Source organism: Charadrius vociferus, unplaced genomic scaffold, assembly GCF_000708025.1.
Source record: "Charadrius vociferus isolate BGI_N301 unplaced genomic scaffold, ASM70802v2 scaffold309, whole genome shotgun sequence".
Lineage (NCBI taxonomy): Eukaryota > Metazoa > Chordata > Aves > Charadriiformes > Charadriidae > Charadrius > Charadrius vociferus.
In genome coordinates, this window is record NW_009661370.1 from 2,972,221 (window position 1) to 2,994,320 (window position 22,100).

At 38.8% G+C, this 22,100-nt stretch overlaps 1 protein-coding gene across 1 annotated transcript in view; it reads right to left on the minus strand.

Annotated features, from left to right (window-relative positions):
- AKT3 (v-akt murine thymoma viral oncogene homolog 3) overlaps nucleotides 1-22,100 on the minus strand; it is a 143,070-nt gene that overhangs the window by 13,747 nt on the left and 107,223 nt on the right. Inside the window, exons 10-11 of the mRNA XM_009893644.1 lie at nucleotides 3,303-3,517; nucleotides 487-574 (exon numbers count right to left, since the gene is read on the minus strand). Of these exons, the coding sequence (XP_009891946.1) occupies nucleotides 487-574; nucleotides 3,303-3,517 (303 nt within the window). The remainder of the gene's footprint in view (nucleotides 1-486; nucleotides 575-3,302; nucleotides 3,518-22,100) is intronic.

The window sequence follows — 22,100 nt, forward strand, 5'->3', positions numbered from 1 at the left end:
GTTTGAAAAAGATTTCTATTTAAACACAAACAATTGGAAAGTAGATTTTTGCTATGAGTCACTTCCAATCACTTTATTTTCCTATTTCCATAAAACAACTTTTCAATAAAATGCAGAAATAAAAAGACTATTCAGGATAAACTTCCATTAGACTTTCTCACATTATCTTGAGTCATACACCTACTTTTCTCTTGAAGGCCCAGGAAGAAAAAGGGAAAGGAAAAGATTTGGACATTTACATAATAAAAGAAAAATCTCTGCTGAGTGTAGCTTGGTTTGCAAAATTTATTTTTGGTCCACGGACAAATTATTACTGAAAACCAAAAGATTAAGTAAGTACACCTAGTTCAGAATAATTACTTGTTTGTATTAACACAAAAAGTTGCAAAGAAAAACATGACTAACTTCAGAGAGCCGGAGTCCTATGACTATCAGTTGAAACCACCTTGCAGAAGCCAGATTATTCCATGTCATATAAAGACATACCTTTTTATCATATACATCTTGCCAATTCACTCCAGCAAAGAAACTATGACGCATGATTTCTTTTGCATCATCTGGGCCTCCACCAAGTCTAAAGAGAGCAGAAAAAAAAAAATCATATTAAACAAGTGTTACTCTTAAAGGGAGATTAAGTTATAGTAATGTTTAAAAAAGTGACCATTTGTTTTTGACTATCTGGGAACAATTCTCAGATATTTAATATGTAATTCTCACCTGTTTAATATGAATTCAGGTGATCTTGAGAGAAAATGTCATAGTAGAAGTATCTATGCCATGGTCTATTCCATTTGATTATCCCACTACAGTGTTCATGACTGTCCATGATGAGCTTTTTCAATAATTCATTCATTTTAAAAACATACTCAAGTTTAGTTTTCTTGAAAGACCAATTAACATTCTGGCACTATTAAAAACCAAAACCAACCCAACAAGGCTGACATAAAATTTTGCCAAGGAGGTGCCAGGCACTGAATCAGTAATGACTCACGCATCATTTTTATACAGTGTTCACTGCTGTTGCATCTGGGTGCTGTAACAATTAACCAATTACCATAAAATAGTCTCAATCTGAGTCAATTAGTATAAATTAATAAATTGTAGGCCTGCTGAGAAGGTTATTTAAAGGCCATTGTAAATAACCACACTATTCACTGTTGCCCATAGCTTGCCAAAGTCAGACTGTGGCAGATCATCTTAGGAAGTGAATTCCACCTACTTTGGGTGAACTCGCCCAAGGCCATTTGAGCTCATGGACGTGGTCACTGCTGCCAAAAGAGAAGGGTCCCACCCCTGCCCATACCTCTCTCCTCTCACTTGCACCTACACCATCATTCCCACTGATGACTGTGAGCTGAGTCAGATCACTAACCTGGAAGAAAACTAACCCCGCAATGAGAAAACGAGAAAGAACTGGCCGTTTTTCGTTGCGTTAGGAAGTCAAATTTGGCTCAACAAGTTTAGCGAGCTCTCCTGAGCTGCTGCTGGTGGTGGAGAAAGAACCACACATCCAGTGAAGGGAACCTCTGCCCCTTTCAACAGCATGTGGACTTCCAGGACTGCTCAGCTCTCATGTAACTGAGACTGGCTGTCCTACTGGTCTAACAGAAAAAAGCTGCAACAGAAGAAAAGCTTATCTTAACTGAGCAAGCAGCCCATGCATGTTAAATATTGACAAGAGGAGTGACACGAGCAGTTTGTGTTTCATTAAAAGGAACTGCTAAAGATATAAAGACAAATTTTAAAAGCAACATTTTAAGTAAGATGAATTCCTCTCTAAAGCATTTATTGCAAGGAGCAGTAATTCCCACGACCAAGAAAAGAAATCTGTATTGGTGTTACCCTGCTGCTGAATGACAACAATATTCTGGACTACTACCTCAGTCTTGCAGTAATTGGGTGTAAAGTTATTCTCATTTCCAAGCCATATTCCCCTTTGTTTCTCAGCTACTCATTGTAAAATTCTCTCTGTCTCTGCAAAGCGTTGCATAGCCTGCAGTCTCCAGACTTCTCTCAATATCTTTCCATCCAGCTGCTCAGAAAAAAGCTGAGTTGCAGTTAACCTCTGTGCTCTCACCCTATTTAGCATTAGCTAGCACCAGAACTTGAATATGAATAAGCTTGTAAATGTAACACTACTGTCTGCAAAGATTAATTACAGGGAACTATCTTTTCGATTCTAAAGGTTAATATATTTGATGGGTCAGATTGTTTGAAGGTTAAAATGCATTAGGAGTTGCTACAGGAACAAATTTTTACTTTACTTCCCATGTATTTGGCTGGTTGGACACACTTTGCTTTCACTGCATGCAGTAAAATTCAGTTGAAGAGGCATTGGTGGGCAGCAGCAGAAAGGCTGAGTGCTTGCACTGTCCTGGCTGCTGCACTTGGCTGCGTGCAGGCAAATCCCCCAGAGAGACACAGCAACCAGTCCTGCCCTGAGTGCCAGTGAGCAATACCTGCGACTGAAAACTTCTTGAGAACAAACTGAGGATGAAGGAGGACTAGAGAAGAGAGAGAGGCAGACAGAAGAATGCCTGTGGCATGAAAACATGCCAAGAGACTCACACCACCAACAGAGAGATCGGGGAAAAGAGGGGACTCACAGACGAATCTCACTGATTTACAAAGACAGAGATTTGTTTTAGAACCACCGGGGACTGGACACTGCTGGTCCAGTGCAGGAGCCACTGGAAAATGGCTCTCCCAGGCAACAACCCCAGAGGGAAAAGCCCACCACAAAAAGGCACAGGCAGCAGCTGGGTGATACTTTCTTTCAAACCACTCTATTTAAATTTCACTCAGAAGATGCATTCTTTAACGAGTTAGGAGTTTACATGGTCTAATATGTGATTTATTTACCTGCCCTGATAAAATTTAGCTGCGGGTGCCTATACATGTCTTCTGGCATGATCACTTCCAAAAAAAGTGCTGTAGTTGCCATGAGACACTACAGCCAACTCAGGGTTAAGTCATATTCTGAAAAACAACTAAGAGCTTTCCCTTTCTTCTAGTACACAATCTAAACCTAAAAAGATCCCTGTGTTTGCTATGAATGACTTTTAAAGTGTTGTCTTGTTATCTTCCACGTGCTTTTTCCCCTTTTGCTTGTTAAACTCACTTCATATATTGTTGCTCTATTGAAGAAGTGGAAATCTGAGACAGTATTATCTGCATACAGCCCTTTCCTGTGACTGACAGGTCCTTCATCCAGGAAGACCAGGCACTACTGGCCTATTTTTACATTACCCAGTATAATGGGAGTATTTATTACACCTGTATACCCAAGTAATTTCACTTACCGCTTATTTGGATCCTTTATCAGTAGGCCTGATAGTAATGATTTTGCATCTGCAGACAGCGTTCGAGGAAATTTTATGTCCTCCATTAGTATCAGTTCAAATAGTTTCTCATGATCTTGGTTGTAGAACGGTAATCTTCCACACATCATTTCATACATGACAACTCCTAATCCCCACCAGTCCACTGCACGACCATAGTCATTATCTTCCAACACCTAAGACAGAAACCAAAACCAGCTGTAAGATGTGCACTATTTCAGACTTGATCATTCAGTCTATTTCATGCACCTCTATATGAATGTGTTTCCGAGACTTTATTTTCACAGTGTGCTACAAGGATGCCCAGAACCTGGCTCAATACATGCAACTGCAGTACTGACCCACGCACCTGAGCTCACTCAAATTCCAGGTATAATGAGGGCTGTACTGCTAAAAGCAACATAAAAACTCAGGAATGACCTGCTCAAAATTATCATGACTGCATTTTCCCCTTCCCTATGCCCTCTACCATCCCATGCATAGTGTACACAGCTTTAGGAAGAGACACGTCATCTGCAGGCACTAATGCCTCGGTTAGCGTTCTGGGAGAAGAAATGAAGCATCCCCTTCCTTGCTCAGTCACTTCCCTCTCCTTACCCCACCTGTAAGAATGAGGCCTCACATTTAGAAACAGCCTAATCTTACTAAGACAAGCTTAGATTCTTTATGACCTTTGTTTATATTAAAAGTCCTCGATGCGTTTCTCCTGACAGTTTCACTACATTCCATGAAATAGTCCAAAGAGCTGAACTGTGCTTAGGCAAAGAAATATGATGATGTTTATATGATACTATGTTTACATGCTACTGTATGATCAAAGAAATATGGTACAGTTTATATAATTTGTTAATATAATGCCTCCAAGGTTGTGTACCTAAAAACAACCTACTCCACAGCCCTTCTCCCAACAGCCCCAGAGAACTGGAATTAGGAATCTAAGCAGTGTGTCTTGACCTTAATACACCTTCATATTAAATTGTAGAAATGGAGACAACACAACAGCAGCAGACACCCACAATGAAACCATAAGCAATAAAGAAACTGAATATATACATATATAATTCCAATTTCTGCGAATTTCTAGAAGATCATACCCTTTGATTCAAAAAAGATGCGACAGTTAGAAGTTAATAAATGGTAATACAGAAGATACCACAACTGTATGTGCCAAATTGCCAATATTTCCTGCCGAAAGATCTATTAAGGAGGCAAAAACTTTAAAACAAGAAATTAGACTTAAATAATACATACTTAAAAAGATAAACGCAACCAGTAGAGTTGGACTACATAAGGAATTGAATTTTTTACAAAGAATTGTTTCTGTATCATAAAAAGGCAGATTCTGAAAGGCAGTACCTATGGCTGATTTAAAAAAAAAACAAAAACAACAAATCAATCCACGGAAAACAAAATACTTCTTACAACACAGACACACGCAACCACCACCACAAAAAGCTCACCCAGATTCAAACTGTAAGTAGACACACAGGAATACTCATTTAGATATACAGTAGTGAAAATCTGGTGATGTATAGTAAGGCAACCTCTAACAGATCAGAAATAACCATCTTCCATGAGTACATTATCTTGCGATTGTATAAAAAGCGGAAGATGACTTCCGGTAATTTCCTCTGAAGCAAGGGCAGAGTCCTCACCCATCTGGGGACACTAAGTGGCCGTGACCACATCATAGGACACATGCACTACCCTAGCCAGTCCTAACGAGGGGTGTCGAGCTCGTTTATCTGCCTCTCCTTTTTCTCCCCCTGTAAATCCAACCCTGCTCTGAAGTATCTGGTAGATGCTATTAGCAGGAACAAAATGCAATCTAATCCAGCGTGGCAATTTTGACAATCTCGCAGTAATTAAGCCATTCATATTCCTAGTTTTTGCTGTCCTTAAGGATTAGTAGTAGAAACATGATGAAAAGAAGTGTGTTACAAATCCCTCTTGTGCATATAAGATTAAAAAATCATAAATATTAACACATTAACACATACTATTTACAACTGTGCCAAAACACACAGACTCGTTACATCATTGATATTTCCAAATAGAGGGTGAAATTTTGGAAAGTGTAAAATACAACAAATTATCTGAATAAGTACATATGACAAAACTAACTAAAATAACTCCTGCATTTTAAAATTAATTAAATGTTTTATGAGTTTGAGCATATTGCAAGCTATTTGCTGAAAAACTGTATATGAAATCTGTGACACTTGTCTTTATATCACCATTTCTTCTGCTACAGAATAAAAGCGTTATATATTTTTCTACTACGTCTATTAGCCCGGTTACTATTTTTCCTATTTGTACAGTTAGTTAGTCTTTTCTTTTGGAGATAGTAAAATATATAAAATTGCGAGGCAGTAGTAGATTCTTTTTACAAGTTGAAGTGTGGCTTGCGTGTGTGATTTATAAAAGAAGGCAATAGGAAGATAAAACGTATCATTCTCTGAACAAGGCAAATCACATGGCCAACATCTAAAGCAAACTGTATCTGGGGCTTTACCTAATTTATGCAGGACTTTACCTAATAATAATAAAAAGTATGAGCAACCTTTTGCTGCATTCCCACAACAGCAACAAAACAGTGGTACAAAGAAAAGAGCCAAATGTGATTTTTAACCTCTTTTTACATAAAATCATAAAAAAGCATAAAAGCTGGATTAACTGCCTCCCGAACCCGCATATCACCAGCCGGGTTCTCATCCCCAGCTGGCAAAACTGGCAACTCTTTATTTTTGTTTAAATACCTGGTTTACAGCCAGCCAGACAAGCAAGAGCATCAAAAGGGTTTCATTTAGGCAAAAGGAAAACAGCCTGAAAACAGGGTAAATAAAGCAAAATGCGTCTCAACTTATTTTAATATAAATGTAATAAAATTGTGCGTAATGCATTCACAGCAAATATACACAATTATTTTCTTTAAGTAATTTCTACTCCTCATGGTGCTAAGAAAGTCCGGGATTTGTAGACTGTGACAAATCAATGGAAGTGCTGGAGTCCAGCAGCTCCTATGACCAAATCCATACAATTAGGGCAGGCATAAGAACATGTCTATACACACCGCCCTAGCATTACAGAATCCTTTCCAAACAATTCTTGGGTTTGAGGGATTTGTTTTTAATTACACCAAACATAGGTCAAGAAAGCTTCAACTCAGTGCTAAAATGAACACGACACACAGCTGCAGGCTTCGTACCCATGAATAATTCAATCTTTTGCCTACCATGAGGTGGATACCTGCTTTTAAAATGCCTCCTTTGCCAGTGAGGACTGATACCGCTGACCCTCCAGTATTGTGAGGTATGCTTGTACACGTGGGGTACCAGTCTAAGCACCTGACCAGGCACAGACACAGTGGAAATTTTGATCGCTTGGACTTTGTATGCTGCCTTTAAAAGCTGCCTCCATCATCTCCAGCTAATTCTTGTCCTCCCCTATAAGGACACACAAATACATCTTTAAACGAAATACACTGTCCTAACAACCCAGTCCTGTCAAGGTCACAGCAGGAAAGGCAGCAGGCGCACCAAAACCATCGTAAAGGGGACAAGCTCTACCACTCTGGTATCTGTTTTAAAGTAATATATTAGTATTTTCTAGGGTTATCACACAGAAGGATCACATAGAACTCATAAGCTACAGAAAGAGCAGCTACACTGAGTACGTGCTCCAGTCAGGTGTGTTTTCATGAAGTAAAGATGAAGTTACATGCTTTCTTCCACAAAATTTGTTTAAATAGTCAGATCATTCAAACATAGGACTTTCCTTCTTTCATCTGCTTTACACACATGGGGTGCAAAAATCCCAAGCCACCTTGTCAAGATCTAGGTGAGATTTTAGGAGATAAGAGCTCCAGCACACTGCAGCTTCAGTGCATGGAAAATGTATATATTCACTCATCCCTATTTTACACCTCACATCATCACTGTACCCAAGTGACTTCCCAGGGTTGAGTAAAGCAGGAGGTGGGCTGACTGCAGTTCAGTCTGGATGATACCACAGATTATGGGAAAGAAAACTTAAAAAAATGACCACCCTTTTTATTACTTGAGGGAATCTTACTCCCTTTGTTTTTAGGGCTCTAGTTCAACAACTGTTGGGGTTTTTTTTCAAAGGCAGTGCCAGCCTAACTCACACTCTTGTTTCTGTTCCCTCACCACAACTTCCCGTACCTTGCCGAAACCACGCAACACACTACATCCAGAGAGCAGACCAGTACTAAGAAAAAAAGGAAAAAGAAGTTTCACGCTGGGTTATTTTTCACCTGACCTAAGCCACTCAATTGCCATGTGAACAGTTGTAGAGGCACCAGCGAGAACACCATGGCAGGCAGCATTGGATGTGGCATCGCTGCAGAAACTCTTGTCAAACTCTGCCCCAAAGTTACACCACAGACGTTACACTGACTCTGCTTGTTATTCCTACACGCACAGGCAGCTGCAACAGCCATGCTCACTTAATGGGAAAACTAAGGGCCAAATTCTCTTCCCAATCTGTATTTCTCCAAACTCTCCAGCAGTTGTCCTGGTTTCAGCTGGGATAGAGTTAATTTTCTTTCTAGTAGCTGCTGTGTTTTGGATTCAGTATGAGAATAGTGTTGATACCACATTGGTTTGGTTGTAGCTAAGTGATGTTTACATTAGTCAAGGATTTTTTCAGCTTCCCATAGAAGCTGGGGAGGGAGCTTAAACCAGGACAGCAGTAAAACAGGGCTCCAAAGTGGGCATAAACTCATTGCTGCACTGAAACCGCTGCAGTTTTTACAGGCGTTTGTGTTCCTCTAAAACTTACACCTACACCTGCAATACGAGGATGCAGCCTGAGTTTATACCGATGCTTTTAAAAAAGCTGCAGAGGTGCTAATGAAGTTCATATTTTTCCAGTCTTAGATAAATATGCAAGAGGTTAAGTAACATACACACTTTCTAACAAGCAACACACATTAGCCAGGCATCTGCTTCCAGGCATATGCAGGTACTTTAGTGCTTTTATGGATGTTTTAGAGGCACTGGACAATATTATAGTTTCAGCTAGGGGAAATCTATTTATTTACCTTAAACTTTAATTTGTATTGTGGTCAAAAAGCAACCCAAATTTTAAATTTCCTGAGATGGCAGGAATAGCCAACTGGAACAAGGGAAAACAAAGTATTCTCTGGTGACTCCACTGCCTCTGCACGCTTTGGGGTTTCTGGAGAGTATTATCAGCAATGACCAAGTATATGATGGGATAGTGTTTCATACACACAGCAAAGACCATGAAACCCTACATACAAAGTAAAAAATTAAATTCACAGCCTGAACTTTGCCTTTGTGATGACTAAGGGAACACAAACACACTGCAGTGCTGCTAAGATCACAGCAATTCAATTGTATTTGCCCCTTATGCATAACAATTCATCTTGCTGACAAGTGACTACAGATCAGGGGGGAAAAAAAATTGTATTTGCATTTATTGACAAAAAAGCAATCTTCTAATAATATTCCCCACTTCTGAAAGTCCAGTGTCTTGGACTCAAACATATTAATAAAAATCATTAGTACCACTGGAAGTTTTCTCGTTCCCAGAAAACAAAATCCATTAAAAAGACTTCCTCCTCTATTTCATCAGTGGTAGTAGGCTTTAATCTTTCAGTTTACCAGTCAACACATCTCCAGGTGTCGTTTGCTTTAGGTATGTCACTCCTTTAAAGGCCTAACATACAGTCCACAGAACTGATGTCCATTTAATTTTTATGGAGAAAACCAGTGCAAATATATCTTTTGTTAGACAGGGTCTTTATTTCTTCAGCAGCTAGAGCCAAAAGTTTTCTGGGCTGCAGTAGCTTGAGACACATCTGCAAACTCTTATTTACAAGGGCTTGGGGCAGAGACTGAGGAAGCAGCCAATTAAATAAGTCAGTCGAAGAGAAGTCAATACAAACACATGTAATGCTTTTACAAAATTCTGTGAAAATAAATTTTTTAGGAGGTTAGCCAGTAGTATAACAGGTTACCATAAGCCTGTGACCATCTTAAGTCAATCATGTATTTCCCCTTGCCTTCAGTGAACCTAGGATTCTCTTTTTACAAGGGCATGTAGTGATAGGATGAGGGGGTAGCACCTTCAAACTGGAAGAGGGTAGATTTAGAAAAGATATTAGGAAGAAATTTTTCCACTCTGAGGATGGTGAGACACTGGAACAGGTTGCCCAGGGAAGTTGTGGAGGCCCCATCCCTGGAGGTGTTCAAGGCCAGGCTGGATGGGGCTTTGAGCAACCTGGTCTAGTGGAAGGTGTCCCTGCCCATGGCAGGGGGGTTGGAACTAGATGGTCTTTAAGGCCGCTTCCAACCCAAACAGTTCTACGATTCTATGCTTCTTTACTAATCACAGAATACTGGACAAGGTGTGACTGCCTCAGACACAAACAGAGCTGAATGTAGAAAATCCCTTAATTCTGTTTTTACTGCATTTTCTTGAAACAAAAAACATCCATGATGAGCAGCCTCTGGAATATTTTTGGTTACACAGCAGAAATTCACACAACCAAGAAACGTACTTCCCACAGACCTCTAAATGGTAGTTAGTTGATGTTACTTCTGGACTCTGCAAGCACAGAAAAATTTAGCAATAACCTTGAACATGAAAAGCTTCATACAAGTCTTTGCCAGTCTTCTAAATAAGTATTGTCAGCATTGGGTTGTATCTTTAAAAGAACAATATAAAAATATCAGTTCCTTACTTTGTGCTAGATAATCAAGACAACTTATTGGAAAAGCAGTGACATTTTTGACCTAGTTATGGTTTCTCTTAATACATTAAATATAGACTTTCTGATAGGACATTACAAATAGCTTATTGCTCAATCAATAATTTTGACGGAACAGATGGGAAAATATTTAAACATCTAAACAAACTGTCTGCACACCTATGTTGTGAAAGAAAACTGAGAACTTGGATACACCAATGTACTGTTAATACAAGGGGAAAAAACTGTTTTCAATTAACCTTACAGTTCAGGTGGAGTGTATGTTCCTTAAGCATTCCTGGTAACCCTTCACACATTTTTATTGCTACAGTCGTTGGTCTGCTAACAAATATTCACCCACGTATTATTCAACAAAAGTTAAAAAGCATAGTTGCTAGAACTTTCGATCAATTGTGGTAACAACTGCAACGAGAAAGTTTATAATCTAACACTAATGAACAAAGGTAATACACATTTCTTTACAGAAACAGACTTTTACCCAAATGTATGAAAATCTTTCCTGTATTTGCCAAGTACTATACAAATTTAGTTATTATAACTGTATTTTGGTATGAACGGTGAAAGTATTGCTGCATCAATAGTAAAAAACACTTGAATGAATACTCGTTTTTATTACACAAAGCTGAGAAGACAAAACATCAAGGTTATAGATATCCCATGAAATGGATACCTGAGAATTAAGTCAGTGAAGAAAGTTTTCTATTCTTTTCTACTGCCCTGATTTTTGGAGGTAGTTTTTCTCCATTTTGTATCCGGCTTGCACTGCTGTTTTACTTCTAGTCCTAAAGCAGACTGTCTTGCTAATACATTTTTGTACTAGATATTTCCCCTATCTTACCTAGCTTTTTGTTATGTAACCTAAAAAAAAAAAAAAAGAAACTAAGTTTTTTTTCATTTGCTGGCACTTGTTGTGCTGCATCAGAAATAGTACGTTATGGTATAAATGTGAATTAAGCAAAGCCTCCTAGAGTAAACAGCATGCAATCCTAATTAATACGTTTTACCTCCTACTACAAGGGACTCTGATTTCAGTAGAATTTAAAATCTAAAAAAAAAAAAAAAAAATATGGCACAATAAAAAAAAAATTGTTCTAACAAAGGACTGTAAGAAGTCAATGGTAACCCTGGCAATCAAAAAAAACCAAACAAAAACTCAAAACCTCAAAAACACAAAACCAAAAACCTACCAAAAACCCCAAACCAAATCAACCAAAAAAACAACCAAACAAAAAACAAAACCCAAAAAACCAAGAAAACAAATCACACTAAAAAGACCCCTCAAAAGTAAAATCTATTCAATGGACCAAAAAAACCCAACCCAGAAAGCTAAAATAACTCTGTTCTAGAATTAACAGACACCTTACATATAAGGCGGCAAGTAAAAGCAAAATATTATTTCAGTCTACAGAAAGATGGCACTTTTCTCTCATAACTCTATCAGCTCAGTACCACTGGAAGAAAAACTGCAGACCTGTTCATATCTGTATTAATTATCACTGCACAAGCAGTAGTCTCCATAACATACAGTGCCATAAGATACAAGATGTGTAAGTAGTAATAAATACTGATAATACTGTGATATTTCTTTCTGGTTGTTCATTCTTCCTGAAATGATTTTGAATTTTACCGATGTTAAACAGCATTTGTTCTGCTTTTGTTTATGCTTCATTACTCTAGGAAAAACTAAAGGCTTTTGCTGAGATGGAAATAATGTTTGCATTGATTAAATGAAAATTAATGGGAAAAAAAGCTTCAAGCATGTTATTGAAACAGTCTTTGTAAGAATTGTCATACTTATTTGTTTTAAACAAAAATGTATTAGAAAATTGCTTTCTGCTTTAAACTTCTGGTTTGAATACAACAGCTTATTTATGGGCAGTGGAGAGCTAATCTGTTTTCTAGTCTTTTGTTTGTTTTATTATTTTTGCATATTTGTTACGTCTTTCCCCTTGAGAAGTCTGATACTTCACGTGGACAAGTGGTTTCCATGTCTGGTGAGATTAACCAGATTACATGAAAATTCAAATTCTTGTTACATCATTGGCTATCTGGCTTCAGGAGAAAGTCAACTCTTGTGCTAATTTATCTGTTGTTGCAGCAACTCTTCTGTATGTGTAACTGATCAATGCTTTCATACCCTATCTAAATGCTCCCATCTTCTGACACTGGTTATTGCAAATAAATCATGTTCTGCTCTGGATACCCTGCCTTGTCCACATTCCATCATGTTCATCTCATGGCCCCCGCTGGCAACGCCAAGCTGACAAAAATGCCCAAATTCAAATCACTAGCATTTTTGATGACTTAGGAGCATAAGATGACACAATGTGGTACACTAAAATACAATAAGTCATAACAAAACAGAAAAAAGACCACATTCGAATTTTCATGAGGTGCTAGCATTTCAAGGTAAAACAACTTTTTGCATTTCCATTTCATTTCCATATCAAAAAAATATTTTGGTACTTGGAATTCTAGTATAAAGAGAAAATTCCATATTGTGAATCTCTCATAAATCAAAAAGAAAATATTTTCAGGCATAGATGCTATTCTTCCTCACAACCCCACTGGTCCTCACCCAGAAATAAAATGTAGCCAAATATACAACAGACAGCTGTTCAAGAGCACATGCCAACATGAAACCACATTTCCACAGGTAAAATAAATACCATTGTGCCTCTGCTAAGAATTAGATTATGCATGAAACATCTACGTAAACAGAGAGTAAATAAACTTGAACTATCCTTCTGAAGCCAAAAGAAAATTAGTTAAGCAAAGCACAACAACATAACTGCGGTGTTTGGGTACTGAGCAAACTAACCATACTTTCAGGAAAATGAGTACAGTTACCAGAAGTTGGGGCTTTTTGCATTTAAGCAAAAGTCAACAATCAAAAGCAAGGTATCCTCTCTCTCCAGGAAGCAGTAAGGTCTCATACTACAGGATAAGACAAACGCTCATTCAATTACAAAAAGAAAAAATAATTATGGCATCAGTGTTGGTAGAAGATTTTGCAATTAAATATTTATCAGATTAGATACTTCTTATTTTATGGAGTGAAATACATCTTATCACTGAAATTTTTTAAAAAGGAATCTTTTTTGTTTATGTAACTTGATAGACATGAATGTTAAGACTCCATTTAACCAATGCAAGCGAATAAGCAAATCTTTGATCCTCATAGTAGGGTAGGGCCTTGGATGTGGTGGTCCACACACACACAAAAGATGTTATTTTTTTGTTGATTATACCTGCTCTTTGCATTTGCCTATACAATAAAGAAGGCTGCTTGTTACAGATCAGCTTGAGTTCTCCAGGTATCCCCCATTACATGCATGATTGTAATCAGAGATTTAAAATCTTTCTTGTTACATCAGAAACAAAATATTATCACAACGTACAACACTACCAATATGTGACATTAAAGAATGACCGCTTTGATAGCATTCTTTGAGCATGGAACACAATTGATTTGAATGCATCATTTGAAAAGGAAAAAAAAAATACAACTACCACCTTTCCGAGTCTCTGGCTGACAAAACTAATGTTCGATCGTTGGACAAAACAACACTATATAACATACTTTCCTAAATATACATTGAAAACTCATAGGTTCCATTTCTTTCTATCAGTGAAGTTTTTTTGGATTTTTTTTTTTGGGGCGGGGGGGCACTCTATTTTGTTCATTTTAACTTGGCGATCAAAGAATTTTTATTTTTACACTATTACAGAAGTGCATTTTTCTAGGTTTCCAAAACCACCTTATTCAACCTTCCCCATCTGTCACCATCTGCTTCTTTTTAGCATGTACTTTTTGTGTGATCACATAAGCATGTGAAAAATAACTAACATTCAGATGATTGTCTGCTGGTACATTTGAGGACTGGGCATAATAAAAGTGAACTGCCAAAACGTACTTAACACTTCTAATTTTGTTGGGTCTTGCATGTAAGCTACATTTGATTTTCAAACTGTTTTACAGTTGGAAAGTTGATCAGGTACTCTATCTCAACAGTAAAACTGAGACTACATAATTAGCTCAGCACTAAAAAGATTATATTCAAAGAGAGGAACAAAACCCAGAAATACATCCACACGAGTTCACACATCCATCTTGACTGAGTCTGTCTGCACAATGTTGCCTGAGGCACAGGATAAGATGCTACAAGCAGCCTACTTCTGGACAGTCACAGACTGTGTCTCCTCTCCAAGCTACTACAGGACACAGAATAAAGGACTCTCGTAATTACAAGGCTGTATGGAATCTCATGGAAATGCTGGAGAAACAAAGGCACTAAGCCAAGAGTAGAAATACACTAAAATGCAATGCGATTCCTTAACAATGCAGCAGATTCTAGGGGCAAAGTAACTGGAAATTGCCATCAAGGCAGAAAAGCTGAATGGTGGAGGTATGTTTCCAGAACACTATCATGCTTCAGCATAGCATTTCCGCTTGTGGATGCACTTCTTCATACAGTTTTCATGTGAAAAGAACAAAACAGGTCTAAAGCTAGAAAAACAAACTTACCTCCTGCTCTCCAAAAATACAGTAGCATCACTGTAAGATAATTTCATAAATTAAATTCTTTCTCTCGTTAGACCACCACTACAGGCCTCTCGGGTCTTTAGCAACACCACTATGAACCAGAATACTTATATCAACACAGACAATTTGGTGGAGTGTCTCATTATCCTTTCAGAAGTGAAGAAAATAAAAAGAAGTCAAATAAGAACAGGAACTACCCCATCCCCTAAATAAACCCAAGAAGTCACCAACAATCAATCTTCATTAACGGTCACCAGAGGTAACCAAATATGAGTGAGAACTTGCTCTGTAGAGCATGGTGGAATGGAGCCTAACATAGTTTCTTTTCCACTGTCTCTCTTTACAGTATTGTTCCAAGGCATAGAAGTTCATAGTGGTATTAAAGCCTTGTGAATGCAGATGCCATCTAGCAACATCTTAACAGCCACTTTCCCTTAATTTGTACCATTTTCCACAAATTCCCTTTTTCCCTATTTACCTTTTCTATCCAGTAGTTCTGGAGGTGGAAAATAAAGGCACATACCTATTATTTATATAAAAGGTGCATAGAATTTCAAAAAGCACATTACTTCAATGCCTCAATTATCTTTAAATTCAAATGAAATTTAAAGGAAAAGGAGACAAAAAGAAAACTGCATCAGCCACAACAAAAATTATTCTGTCCTTCAGTTCCTCTGTATTCCTAACCAAACAACTCTCCAGCAAGCTCCTCTTCATTTTAAGTTGCTCATCAATCAAACGCCTTCAACCTAGTCTAGTGGAAGGTGTCCCTGCCCATGGCAGGGGGGTTGGAAGCAGACGATCTTTAAGGTCCCTTCCAACCCAAACCATTCTATGATTCTGATTTCTCCTGCCTTTTGTCTCTACTGCAAAACATTCTGATAGTTTCTATTAAGAGAAAATTAACAAAATAACATTAATTGTCCTTAGTCCAAACTCTCTTCCCTGCCCACAACCACATTTTTTCCCCAGAAGAAAAGCCATCTCATCTCTAAGCTGTTTTCTGGCCTATCAATCTACCTGTGAGATCATTCGATTCATTTCATGAATTCCTTTTACTTCCTGTTAACCTCCCTTGCTATCCTCCTTATTTTACTCAAATTCTTTTCTCTCCCCCATGGAAAAGAAAGGAGGAGAGAGGAGGAGAGAGGCGGAGAGAGGCGGAGAGAGGCGGAGAGAGGCGGAGAGAGGCGGAGAGAGGAGGAGACCCATGCAACTTCATTTTCTCTGTAGCATAACATGCTGGTCTTTTTACATCCTCATCTTAGCTAATCTCTCTCAATTGGCCTGCCTCAGTCTGTCCATGATATCGGCTACTTTCATCAAGTTCTTCGCAAACAAGCACCTTCATGCTTTTCCCCACACCTGAAGGAGCTCTTCTGTAACATTGACATTGCAACATTTATTAAAATCCCTGTTTATAACACTGCTTTGCTATGATGCCTGCAAAAACTGAAAACATCAATTTCCATGCTAGTCTGTTTCAGTGATTGCCTCTCTGCCTACATATCCCTGAGTTTCAACTCATTATCAGACAAGCTATGTGGTAGACCACCATATTTCTCAGTCCAAAAATTTACCAGACTGCCTTTGGCAAATATCCTGATCCAATACAAGCAAGCATTAAAAGAGTAAAATAAATGTATAGCTGCACCAGTGACAAAATGCATTTTCTGCCTCTACCACGCCATTTTATCACCTGTGTATACCACAACATTCTTAGAAAATTCAACTTCAATTTCTGTAAACATGGCAAAAGTGTTTTTTCTTGCTATAACCATGCTTGCGGCACATGGTACCACGCTTTCCCTTGCTGAAATTCAGCCACTGAACTTTGATGGTCAAGTTCTAGAGTTTGGGTCACCCCGATATAAAAGCCATATCCTTCCCAAAAAGAAAAGCTGGAAGTAAGAAGTTAAGTGAGAAGTGAGGAAAGACAGCAGTTGCTTCTTGAGAAAAGAGTTTTAGCTTTCATTTCTCTGAGATAAAACTCAGGGAAATAATTGATCACATATGATCTATCTCACTCCCATTTCTAAAAGAAAGATCACCAAAAAAACCCCAGACAAACGAGCAATGTGTAACTTATCGTAATATTTCCCTCATCTCCACCGGTCTCCTCTTAAAGTAAGTTGTAAGACATGCAGATCTTCTCATTCCTACGAACAAAGGCTATCAATCTACTCTGGTCACACACCTTTAAGTGATAGTAACTGCATAATCTATACTCAAATGGTGTTGCTTTTTTTTTTTTAAATAAAAAACTACTGTTCTTCTAGGAACGCATTCATCCATTTAGTCTGTACTTCTAGACTAATAAACTTAACAAGGTCCTACTATTTTCCCCGTTATTAGAATACACCTAAATATCATTGATCATCTACATTTATGACAGTCATTTGAATGATCACCCATTAAGTCCCTTACAGACTTGTTCATAGCCAATAAACAAGTTCTCTCTGTTAATAAAAAGATAAAAAGCTCCAAAATGAATTTCTGGTATTTAAAGTTGTATCTTCCATGACACCAAAACTTAGTACCTCAGTGACTGACATACTACAATTAAGACTGTGTACTTACTCCTAAGAACTTGAACTGAAATGCAGAGAGCCAGAAACTGCAATCGCATATAAGAAATTATCTTTATAAATAATCAGAGCTTCAAGAACTGGTATTTCTCTGCCCAAGTAGCTTCATTTCCTGAATGTTCTATTAAAGAAAGTCTGTAGAGGTCTGTACCTTTATTAGCAGGTGTTTGATCCTTGACGATCAACTGAAAAATATCAAAATCCAAACTGCTTTTAAATGTCTCACAGGTATATTTGTAAGTACAAGTACCTACTCATTTTTATTCTTTCTTTATTAAGCAAGTGATGCTGTCTGGAAAAGACATAAGGTCCTGTCCTGTCTTTGCCACCGCAAAACTGCGAAAGAAACATTTTGTGGGGTTTTTTGTGGGGAAAAAAAAAAAAAAAATAATCAATAGTACGTCTGTGCTTCCTAAATGGGATCACAATTCATCTTTTTCATACTGGACCTATGTTTATTCTCTGACACCACAATGATCTCTAATGTAATAGCTTACTCTGAAGGATAACAAAGGAAACAGACTCCTAAGAAACAGTCTCTTCTTCCTGAAAAAATACTAAAGAACGAGAAATTATAAAATATTGGGGAATACCACAGATTCTTAGGGCAGAGGGAAACATTAGTATTACCACTACACTTAAACACAAAAAAAAAAAAAAAAAAAAAAAGACTTGCATTAGTTCTACTGCAGACGATAAAGGAATTTCACTATCTATCAGATAACCAAATTATTCTCAAGACTAAAAAGTTATTTACTCATTCTTCAGCAACTGTGACCAAAAGGTACATCTGTACTGTAAACATGCATAAGTCCTTTGTCAGTGGCAACTATTTTCTTGCTAGACGACGTACTCATACTCTACCATCTTCTATGCTTGGCACGTAATTAGGTAAGACAAAGCATAGTCAATGCTATTTTAGTTTTCTCTAAACTATAGAATACTGGCATTGGATAACAGGGAAAGTCTAGGAGAGGACAATGGGAAGGGAATGTACCTGTGGACCACCTAGCTGGAAGCCCTGCACATCCCTGTAGCAGCAAGTGCTTGGTGAAGGTCACATAAACTTCCAGGTGGGTGCCACAAACAATAATCAGTGACAGTCCAGAAAAGTAATTCTAGCTCCAAACATGAAAATTGGCTCCAAACTGGCAACCTCATTGCTTATTTTTCCTGTGGCCCACCATCCATTTGATCTTCACATGAACACGGGCATTTTTCTGGATCTGCCAGATATCAACAGCCAGTCTCAGGTACTATATGAATGGTCACACTCTATCAATGTGAGATGAAAGAGCCTTTTCACCAGAGGGTGGGAAGGACTACTTTGATCTCCGAAACATAAGGTTTGCGGGGAAAACACAGCAACAGGTATGCCTATTTTCCAATTAAGAGTAATTCTGAAATCACCTTGTGGAAATATTTCTGTATGGATCCACAAGGTCACCTTCACCCAACAGAATGTCACGCAAGGAGGACATCCACTTTACTCTGGCTTAGCTATTTCCCTATTTTCCTGTTGGAAGCAAGTGCAATCTAGTTTTTCCAAGAACCAAGCTCAAGTTCTTGTTCACAAACTTGAACATAGGAAGTTCCATCTTAACATGAGGAGGAACTTCTTTCCTTTGAGGGTGGCAGAGCACTGCCACAGGCTGCCCAGAGAGGTTGTGGGGTCTCCCACTCTGGAGACATTCAAAACCTGCCTGGATGCCGTCCTGTGCAACCTGCTGTAGGTGACCCTGCTCTGGCGGAGGGGTTGGATTAGATGATCTCCAGAGGTCCCTTCCAACCCTGACCATTCTGTGATTCTGTGATTCTGTTTGGAGCTGAATCCACAACACTGAACTAATACAAAAGAAAATATTAAGTCAGTTCTCAGGCTAGATATAGATTCCCGTCAGTGCAAGGTTCCTGGGTCTACTGCTTCCTGGCTGGTAGACTGCAACCTCAGAACACCCCCATGTGTTACACAGTACACTGTCCTAGTGTCCTCCAGCACAACAAGTACATGGGAAACTGAACCAGAAGGCCTGCAGAAGGGATGCACCCATCACAGCTGGCCTAGATGAAAGAGGAGGATGCAAGGATATTATTAAAAGGACAGAATCTGAATGGATTTCTCCACATAACTGGAGAATATCTTGCTTCTAAAGAAAGCCTAAAAGGTAGCTGCCTTAACACTTACCATGACCAGGCAAAACATAAGTATATGCTGCCATTTGTCATAGGATAAACAAGCAGGAATTCACTGTGGTAAGAGGATTAAAGTCCAGCTCTAACATTAGGTTCTCATGATCAGCAATTTGTCAAAAGGTAGTAAGTCTTTGGCAATGATTTCTGTGGCCTGAATTGCAGCGAGAAGTGATTTTTGGGCATTCATTCTCTGACACGTGCACATGAATCGACTGGAGGACCCAGTTTCTTGTTGGTCCCTTTAGCAGTCAGCTGTCCCAGGTATAAAAATCGATACAATTGTCTCAGGTGAGCAACTATCCAGCCAATGCACTGGCAAACACTATTTTAGCAGCAGAGAGTGCGAAGGGAAAGTTTATTTTATGCAGTGGTGTCCATGTACTGCTAACTTCACCCTTTTAAATTTGAATGTGTGGATAAAGACGTTGAGTCTTCTTACGCCATATCTGTAACCTGCCTAGGTTGCTTGCTCTAAACCCTTTATCTCTGAGATAAAAGGGAATGAGTTCTGTGGTTCCCAGGGTTAATGAAGAGTCGATTTCCTTCAAGACAGATTTATACAGGGTGAGTCTCCAAAAATACTCATAATGGGAGGTGGAGGAAAGGAGTGGGACTGCTAAAGAACAGAAAGGCAAACTAGATCAAGTAACTTGTGGTAAGTGTCTAAAACCCAGAATGATCCCTTGCCAAATTCAATGGAAGAGAGCTAACATGTTTCCGAAAGTGAGAGATGGAGAGGCAGATGAAAGCAACTGAATGGGATATTTGCACTCTTTGAGAACGTTTTCAAGACTGCTGACAAGGAGACAATGAGGGGGCAAGAGCTGGCAATGACACCTGTAGTCTATGCCAGTGATGACAGTATCACCCCTTGTGTTCTTGTTGTTGCTGTTGTGTTCTGGGTATGGAACACAAGAAAAGCAGCCACTGTACCAAGCCACACAGCTGGATCTGCAACTACTTCTAAGTAGCCATAAAAAATTCAAAGCAGATTAAGAACAGTTCTGGAATCCTTAAATGTAGATAACTGCTGAGTGTCCCTGAACTAAACCAAAGGAGATGTCAGAAATTGCCAAACAGGATAGCATCAATCTGCACCCAAGTCTTCCTTGGAATCTACGGGATGGGATTCTGCAGAGGAGACCAGGTATCAGTGAGTTTGTCTTCATAGCTAGAGCAGCTGGTGACTCACCAAAGAGCTGAAATGAACGCATTTAACCAACCAAAATTATTTAGGTACTTCTAAACCTACAGTGTGAGAGCATGACTGCTCAGATTTCTCTTCACTGCTGAAAGAATCAAAGACGGAAACAGATGGATGAAGAGAAAGTTAGTGACTCCTAAGAATGCTGACGTTTCCTTTATAGTTGGAGAAAAAGAGTGTATCACATGATCTTGCTATGATCCAAAATGGTTCCATCAACTCTACATACCATATTAACTTATAACCAACTATTAGCAGTTTCAATTTCCTCCCCAAGTGCAAATTGGACAAGATTTCAAATTTGCTTTAAGAGATACAGAAAGACTCTCAAACCCATAAACCTGACCACCCTAAAATCTCCATTTCCAGCCAGCAGTATCCAGAAGGTAACGTGCACCAGTTTCCTTGACATCCCTTAATTGTAAGGTTCAGAATAAAAAATGAAAGGCAATCTAAACTTGCTTGTTGAAATAGGCTCCAGGGCTTGTTGCTGCTACTCAGGATTCAATACTCCTGAAAATAACAGGATAAAAAGCTATGCTGAATCAGTGCCTCCTCAGCTCCTCCCTTTAAACTAAGGTTTTAAATGGTCTTCTTCAAAGACAATATGTAATACAGATATTCTGGTGGTACTGAGTTGCTGCAGGAGGTGGGGGATCCCTTGAAGAATGCTTCTTCAAACAAATGGTAGAAATAAAGGGCATTGGAAAGCCCTTTAGGTTGACTAGAAAGTTGTCTCAGTGTCAGGTGTGTTCTAGGTTAATTAGCAATCTTGAATGCTGACAAGAAGGGAAATAAGGGCTAATTCAGCATCCACAGAATCCTTAGCATTAAGTAAAAAAATAATGCTGTCTTTCATGTCAATACTGGAGGTGCGTTTGGCAATCCCTGTGGAGAGGCAGAATGACATTTCCGAGCACCACAATCAGTACTGTTGACTGAAGCCAGACAGGACAAAACCACAATTTTGAGAGTGCTTCCCTTGCTTTTTTTCAGTAGCAGAGCTGTCAGTACTAATACTGGAGCAGATCACTTGGGGGACTTGAGCTTCCACAATAGATTCTCAAGTGGCCAAACCAGAGCCATGAAGGGAACCAAAACACCATCCTCATGTCCATCTTTTTATCAGTCCTGAAGAAGCGTGATGTTTGGCACTCCGAGTGCTAGCTAATGGTAAAGATGGGGTGGTATACTCTGGGATGCCACTTCTGCTTACATACTAGGAAACAGCTAAGCTTTGGTGCTCACCTCAACTAGTTCTGAGGTTGATACACTCAACCGTTTTTAGCAGAAATATCTAAAATTTCAACTCCCTCTCCCTGCAACCTGGGGAGTTCGGATAAAACCCAGCAAACTCAGTACCTTCCTATTCCCCCTCGCCTCCACTGAGGCTATATAAACACTAGTTATACAGCTCAGTTAAGCAGGATCATATGTTCCAAGTGACAGACAGATGGAAGATTATTTT